Source organism: Palaemon carinicauda, chromosome 18, assembly GCF_036898095.1.
Source record: "Palaemon carinicauda isolate YSFRI2023 chromosome 18, ASM3689809v2, whole genome shotgun sequence".
NCBI classification, from domain to species: Eukaryota; Metazoa; Arthropoda; class Malacostraca; order Decapoda; family Palaemonidae; genus Palaemon; species Palaemon carinicauda.
This window is the reverse complement of record NC_090742.1, coordinates 113,203,323-113,212,201: the sequence shown is the minus strand read 5'-3', so window position 1 is coordinate 113,212,201 and position 8,879 is coordinate 113,203,323. Positions and strand designations below refer to the sequence as shown.

At 29.2% G+C, this 8,879-nt stretch overlaps 1 protein-coding gene across 1 annotated transcript in view; it reads left to right on the top strand.

Annotated features, from left to right (window-relative positions):
• Positions 1-1,136: 1,136 nt before the first annotated feature.
• The window catches only part of LOC137657495 (probable glutamate receptor), a 19,454-nt gene continuing 11,711 nt past the window's right edge, over positions 1,137-8,879 (top strand). The window contains exons 1-5 of the mRNA XM_068391833.1: positions 1,137-1,336; positions 1,722-1,883; positions 2,732-2,904; positions 4,747-4,883; positions 5,187-5,362. Coding sequence (XP_068247934.1) covers positions 1,137-1,336; positions 1,722-1,883; positions 2,732-2,904; positions 4,747-4,883; positions 5,187-5,362 — 848 coding nt within the window. The remainder of the gene's footprint in view (positions 1,337-1,721; positions 1,884-2,731; positions 2,905-4,746; positions 4,884-5,186; positions 5,363-8,879) is intronic.

The following is an 8,879-nucleotide window of genomic DNA, read 5'->3' as shown; positions in this document are numbered from 1 at the left end:
TGAACCAGTATTTGCACACCCTCTACAACGTTTATAATACTTCCAGATGATTAAATTCACTGGCTACACCATCATTTACACTTGCATGTATAACAATAAACTTATCTTATATAACGTCAGTGTTATTATGAATTGATTCGTGGGGCCTGTATATTGAGTTACTGTTAAATAGATAGTTATTTGTTATAGAGAAACAGTAATTAGCCGGGTGGCAAGGTATATACTGTGTGAATATATATATATATATATATATATATATATATATATATATATATATATATATATATATATATATATATATGTATATATAAATATATATATATATATAAATATATATATATATATATATATATATATATATATATATGTATATGTATATATATGCATATATATATATATATATATATATATATATATATATATATATATATATATATATATATATATATGTATATAATATATATATATACATATATATATATGTATATATATATTTATATATATATATATATATATGTATATAATATATATATATATATATATATATATATATATATATATATATATATATATGTATCTATATATATATATATACTATATATATATACTATATATATATATATATATATATATATGTATATATATATAGATACATAGATATATAGATAGATATGAATTACAGTGAATTATGAAATTTTTAGATTTTACCACTTTTACCTCATTTAAAAAGATACTAAAGGCAACAATGAACTATCATTTTTTCAACTAATGTCTCGGGTAGCGATTCTTTCCCTTTGCCTTCAGCAAATTTTTAACAAAGCATAGGCTATTGTGTGGCCAATGAAGCGGAAATTCTTCTTCAGCTCCATAATATACAATATGGCCCTTTTTTAAGCTTTCGCTGTTTATATTTCTTATAATCCATAGAAATTTCCGTGCGCATTATTCATCATGTATAATTTTTAACTGAGAGAGCATTTGTAAAATAGTATGAAGAAATAGCATCCTATACATAAAATTTTAAATTCGAAACAAATTGCAAGATCATCATTGAACATATAATTTCCCTTTTTATCTTTCCTTGGATGCGGCTTGCTTGTCTGGTAGTTTTCTTTATTACAATTGTTATTGAGCACATGCAAGCTGGATTAGAAGAAAAATTCGCGGAAGTTATGCATAACAAGACAGTTGAGCCTACAGCAGAACTTGGTCCCCATTTAGAACTTAACAGCAGATTTCGTGAACATATTTTCTCTGAACCAACGTCGAAGAGTAGAATTGGAACGAGGAACGGCATCGGTCGAGCATGGAACTCCGATTCTCAAGATCTGCCTTCGTTGTTGATTGAGGCTGTTTGGGAAATCTTGAATAGCAAAATATCACAATGCCACTTCCTACTCGCAACAATGGATAGTGATACATAATTCGTGCTTAGTCTTTTAAGGTAGTTAAAGCTAACTGAAAAGATTCTTGCTGAAATGTTTTTTTTGTTATTTTGTTGTCTTTAATATTTCCAGAGCGATTTTGATTTGTAAAAATTCTTTATCTAATAATGTAAGTTCCTCCGTTTCAATACAGAAAGATAAATATATGGAAAAATTAGTAGACAAACTATATGGAAGTGCCATCATATGAAATGAAACACCATTTATCAATCTATTTGTCTTACTTAAATTCTTTATTGACTCTGCCTTAAAATATAGATGCAAATTTCCTTTCAGAAGATGTATGACATCATCGGTGCCTTTAGTGATACTTAATCTTAGTTCTAAGATTCAGGTTCCATCGGAATATATCCTGAAGGCTTCTTGGGGAAGCGCTTCACTAACTTGCCACACCTTGATGATTGACCTAACTGCAGATAGTGATTTTCACATACTCAGGTAATTAGTCGTTATTAACAATTTTCTTTTTTAAGATTCTTAATGTAATATCAAGTTTAAATGGACGTCCAATATAAACATCTAGGAAGAGAGTATTTATCAAATAAATAAGCAACTATATATATATATATACATATATATATATATATATATATATATATATATATATATATATATATATATATATATGTGTGTGTGTGTGTGTGTGTGTGTGTGTGTGTGTGTGTGTGTATTTTCAAAATGCTTAAATGAAAAGAAGAGATGCAAGGAGTATAGTTCCACCCAATGACCGTTCAGGCTGACAACTGTTTGAAATCTCCATCTTCTCCAATTGGATTATTCCTTTTTTTTTAAGAAGTATAAATGGGAGATTTTTGTTTCAGGGCTTTCAAAGTATTGTGATAAATGAGAAGCATTAGTCTTCATACAAATCATATATATAGGTATAGAGAGAAGGTAAATACGAGATGAATGGTCAACGAAGTTATTCTAGTGTTACAGTTACCGCGTACCAAAAAGAAATAGAAAGCACTCTTATTTAATGGAGAAACGACAAACTTTACTCAAACTGATAGCATCAAAATCTTCAAGTATCTGCTTATACATTCACAAGGATGATGAAAGTAATGATTTCATTCTTTTATTATCCTAAAGATTAGAATAAGTGAAATCATATTATGTATAAAACTTTAATAATATTACTAAATGCTAATGTTTGGAAGGATAAAAGGTAAAGGAAAGAGAGAATACTTTGTAATGGAAAGTAAGTATTTTCATCATAGGACATGAATAATGATATATTATTAGGTCATAATCTTTACATACGAAATTTCTCTTTAAACTTTTAGACATCTGGCCAAGCTAAAAGTGTGGCATTGGCCCGATGCTAACGTCCTAATGGTAGACACTGCCAATAGAGCCAAATCTGCTACTCAACACCCAGCTCTGCATAACACAATCATGCCTCTTTACCTCGGCATTGAAGATGACTCTATCCGTACCAGACACACTGTTAATAGATGTAAGTTTGATCAGTGAACATTTTCCTAGTCGTGAATCCTAAACATTTATCATTTGCAGTGCGAATTAGGTTTAACAATGGATATATTCATGATCCATTTCAATTATAGTAAGAGCTTAAAAACATACTATAAATATATAAGAGAGGATTGGGAAACATTTTAAAGGATTGAAAATTATTATCTTAAGGGCCTGAAAACTAGGTTTATATGTAGGGAAATATATTAAATGTTATTAATTTTAAATTCTCTGTTTATATGATACGTCCGGGTATATTTTAAAGAAAAGAAAATTATTATCTCAAGTGTAAAGGTGCAAAAATATTTTGGATGTTATTGATTATAAATTCTTTGTATATATGGATCCTTATACATTATTCATTATCTGTGATAAGACACTATTTTCAAACAGAACCTGATTTTTATATATTCCACATGATGTTTCCACTTTTGTCTTTTAAGCACCCATTTTCACCTATTCAATAAAGCATACGACCATATATATATATATATATATATATATATATATATATATATATATATATATATATATATATATACATATACATATATATATATATATATATATATATATATATATATATATATATATCTATACATATATATATATATATACACATATACATATACATATACACACACACATATATATATATATATATATATATATATATATATATATATATATATATATATATATATATATATATATATATATATACATTATATGTATATATATATATATATATATATATATATATATATATATATATATATATATAAAAGTATATGTATATATATATATATATATATATATATATATATATATTTATATATGTATAAAAGTATATGTATATATATATATATATATATATATATATATATATATATATATTTATATATATATATATATAAATATATATATATATATATATATATATATATATATATATATATATATGTATATATATATATATATATATATATATATATATATATATTTTATATGTATGTATATATATATATATATATATATATATATATATATATATATATATATATATTGTATATGTATGTATATATATATATATATATATATATATATATATATATATATATATATATATATATATATATATACATACTGTGTACACATGTCATATTTTGTATTAATCCTTGTATTTTCAAATAATTTATAAGGAAGATTTTTGTATTCCAAAAGAACAAATAAACATGAAAATAATTAGTAAAGCACAGAGTTGATTACGACGCATGTGAGAGTATGAATAGTGTAAACTAGAAATTTTTAATATTTTCAAGATTTAGAAATGTACAAGTAACTTTACTGTTTTTTTTTTTTTATTATCAAATTGCCTCACTTTAGAATTATAAGGTGATATATATCATATATGACAAGCAAGTTACAAGATTCATAGTGACAATCAGATCGGTCATTACCCTGTTTATCATATTGTATAGAATAAGATCGGAAACAGCATAATATTGCAAATACCTGTGTCTGGATTTCTTTTGAGTGAATTCGAATGAAATTTCCTGATATTTTATAAATTTTAACTTCGGATAGTATGAAAAGGTTTGAAATTCAAGTAAGGTGCTATCTTCCTATGAAAAATTGAGGAGGAGCATATTTTGCTTTTTAAAGAAATGCATAGAGGATGAGAGAAAGACTATAATTCCTGGTAACCGGAAAGAGAGAGAGAGAGAGAGAGAGAGAGAGAGAGAGAGAGAGAGAGAGAGAGAGAGAGAGAGAGAGAGTTATCCTGTATCTCTAAACATATTAATGTGTAATTAAATCATTTCAGATATGGAAAACGAACATTCACTGCAAAGATTGACGCGACTTGGGCGATTATACATCCGGTGCTTGTATTGTAACGAAGGAAACCCAAAGACCATTTTGCTTCATTCGTGGTTTCTGGGATCGAACTTTACGGAATTAAGAATAACAAGATGAGATTAGAAACGAAAGGTAATTTCAAATACATGCTCATATTTCGATTTTTATAATTAGCTTGTGGTCCTTTTAGAACACTTCTGTCTATTTACGCCAGTCAAGTAACGGAAACTATCTCTATTTCAAGTTTTTGTATAAGATTCTTTTTTTTATCTATTTGAAATCAAAGCCAACTTTGTTTGTTTTCCTTTCTATAGCTCTCTTTATCAAATAAATGTTCATCACTCGCATTAGTGTCAAGCTTATTTGTATTTTTTTTTTAATACAGCCAGTAAAGACCATGATATCTATATTTCAGACCAGTTTAAGGACTTCCAAGGACATGTTATGAGGGTCGTGTCCTTCCCCATCCCTCCCCATTCAAACTACACCCACAGCAAAGATGGCCCCGGGGGTGTTGTAACAATGGTAGATTCCTTTGATAAAAGACTTTTAGATGCCCTCTCTTCTGCCATGAACTTCACGTATGTCTAAATAAGTATTTTACTATTTTCTTGATCAATTCACTCATCAGTATTTATACTTTTTCTGATTATCCATGAAAAGAAATTAACAAAATGGTAACTGAATAATATTTTTCTATATATATGCTATTTTGTTTATATAAAAACAATAGCAAATCAATCTACAGTATATATAAATGTTATGTATCTGGGCACTGAAGTGATTAACATTTATAGAACTCTAAGTAGTATAAGATAGAAAAATAATAATTGTCTTTATTATAAACGTAAATTTTAGATAACATTTTTTTTTCAAACATGTTTTCTATTATTTTAAGACTTTTCTTAAGCTTGCTGTGCAAGACTCCATGTTTGTTTTTAATGGTCAACTCTATTTGCAGGTCGATGGAGTTGCCATGGGTTCCCCGTTAGGACCTTTGTTTGCAAATATGTTTATGTCCTCTTTTGAAGAAAATTGTTTAAATAGTTGTCCAGACACGTTTAAGCCAGTGTATTATAGAAGACATGTTGATGACACTTTTGGCATAGTGAAATGTTTTTAAAACATAAAAATATTCAACACCAAAATATCAAGTTCACTATAGAAAAAGAGAACAACAACTCTCTACCTTTTTTAGACATTAACGTAAGCAGAGACAATGGTGAATTTATAACGTCTGTGTATCGGAAAAAGACATACACTGGACTTGCTAACAATTTTTATAGTTCCTGTTTTTTTAATTCTAAACTAAATGCTATATACACACTTGTTTATAGGGCTCTGCGTTATTCCTCGAGTTGGTCACTCTTTCATAAGGAGATTTTATTTTTGGTTAATTTTTTCAAGCAAAACTCTTACTCTGAAAGTATGGTTCATAAGGTTATTAACAAGCTCCTCTCACGACATTTCTCCACTACAGTACCATCGTATAATGTTAAAAAGAAAATTATTTTCGCTACAATTCCTTACTTATCTGACAACAAGTTTTCCATCAAACTTAAAAATATAATAGAAAAAGAGTTTGGCTGCCTCAACATCCAACTAATTCCAATCAATCCACTCAAAACTAATGTATTTTTGGCTACAAAGACAAACTGCAGACCTTCATGAGGTCCAACATCATTTATAAATTCAAGTGCCCGGGATGTCCCGGTATCTATGTTGGATCTTGCCGAAGGTTGTTGCAGGTGAGATACTGTAGCCATATGGTATACAGCTTTAGAACGGGTCAGAGACTTGGTAAACCAGAATTTTCTAATATAAGCAATCATGCCACCATTTGCAAAACCCAAGTAAACAAAAAACATTTTTCAATTATTGGTGGGACAAAACAGCGAATTTCTAACTACTCTTGAGTCATTATACATCAAACGGCTTGTTCCTTCTTTAAACTCTAATATCTCCGCTTCTCCTCTTTTCTTAGCATAACTGAAGTCGTAGTTGGGTAACAATTCTTACTCATTAATTCTTCGCCTTTTCCTATGGATGGTTTGGTAAGCACTGGTTCTCTTATGTTTCAATGTTTTAGTTTTTCACGATTTTCTGTTATAAAATCAATAATGTTTTAATATTCATTTACTATTTTGTTTTAAATTATTGTACAAATTTTAAGAATTTTATATTTATATTTTTTACAGATTGATAATGAACATTGCAATGTTCGAAACGTCTCTAAATAAATTATGGCCTTTTAACTGATGTTTTTTGGACCCTGCTGTACACCAAATATAATATCTTCACCTGTAATCCCTATATATATATATATATATATATATATAGAGAGAGAGAGAGAGAGAGAGAGAGAGAGAGAGAGAGAGAGAGAGAGAGAGAGAGAGAGAGAGAGAGAGAGAGAGAGAGAGAGCATAAAATTATTTGCCATAATTACAATTATCATTACTTTCAATAAACATAATGAATATGTTTTCTCATATACCAAACTAAAAACCTATTACCCCACCAGAAAATAGTCCAACAAGTAACTCCTATAGACGAGGAAGGATGTCGTTTCTAAGTAAAGTGTGAATATATGTATATATAACTAAATCAAAATCTCACAGCAGGGGTTTTATGATGATATTAAAGTGAAAATATACAAATAACGAGGATCCTATTCTACTGAGAATGCCATATATAAAAGTGACATTTACAATAAATATAACTGAACATGATGAATTACATCTTCCCTGATTGCACCCTAAATAAAGGAACCATACTAATAGGAGCAAGGAATTAGGCTACAATTTAGATAATAAAAGGAGGCAATGGAAATTCATTTGTATGACTCATCTAGCATGAAATAATGATTTGGTATCCCCAATATTCTTTGAGCAATTTCTGTTAAAACACACAGTTGATTAAATAGAGGGATATCTAACCGCTACCAGTACTACCAATGAAAACAGGTAGGAGAGAAGGACATATAGGGTGACACAAAAAAAAAAAAAAAAAAAAAAACGGTCATCACCTAAACTTGAATAACTTTTGAAATAAATAATCAGTTCCTTTTATTTTTCAGATTTATCAAGAAAAGTAATGTTCTAAAAGTCTACCAAATTCGACCTTCGAGATGCCATGGACTACTGAGGAAAAGACATTTATAGTTGAGGCATATTTTCGGTTGAAGTCTATCCACGCAGCTCAATTGCAATTCAAATAACAGTTCAGATGTCAAGAATTTCCTGTCCACTCAATGATATACAGATGGATCAACAAGTTCAAAACTCTTGGGACTGTGCATAACCTCAATTGTAAAGACACTAACAGACAATCACACTCTGGACGACCGAAATCATCAAGGACACCAAACAACATTGCTGCAGTCAGAGACTCTGTTGTCCACAGCCAAAGCAAGTTTGTGCGACGGCGAAGTTAGCAGCTTGGAATCAATCGGGAGTATGTGCGGAGAATTTTTAACGCAGATCTCCACCTGTATCCTTACAGGATGCAGATTAAACACAAGCTTACTCCTGACGACATGACTTCGCCGTCACACAGACTTGCTTGGGCTGCAGACACCAGAGTCTCTGCCTGCTTGCAGTAGTGTTGTGTGGTGTCCTTGATGATTTCGGTCATCCCGAGTGTGATTGTCTGTTAGTGTCTTTACAATTGAGGTTATGCACAGTCCCATGGGTTCTGAACTTGTTGACCCATCTGTAGATCATTGAATGGACAGAAAATTCTTGACATCTGAACCGTTATTTGAATTGCAATTGAGCTGCGTGGATAGACTTCAACCGAAAATAAGCCTCAACTATGTCGTTTCCTCAGTAGTCCATGGCATCTCGAAGGTCGGATTTGGTAGACTCCTAGAACATTAATTTTTCTTGATAAATCTTAAAAATAGAAAGGAATTGATTATTTATTTCAAAAGTTATTCAAGTGTAGGTGATGACCGATTTTTTGTGTCACCCTATACAGCAGTGAAAACCATATATGTTACTTGCAAATGAATGCAAAGAAAACTGGGCCCGACGTAATCCTGTATTTAATTTATGAATATTTTCAAAGTGCTGAAATTACATTCCACCTACGATAACA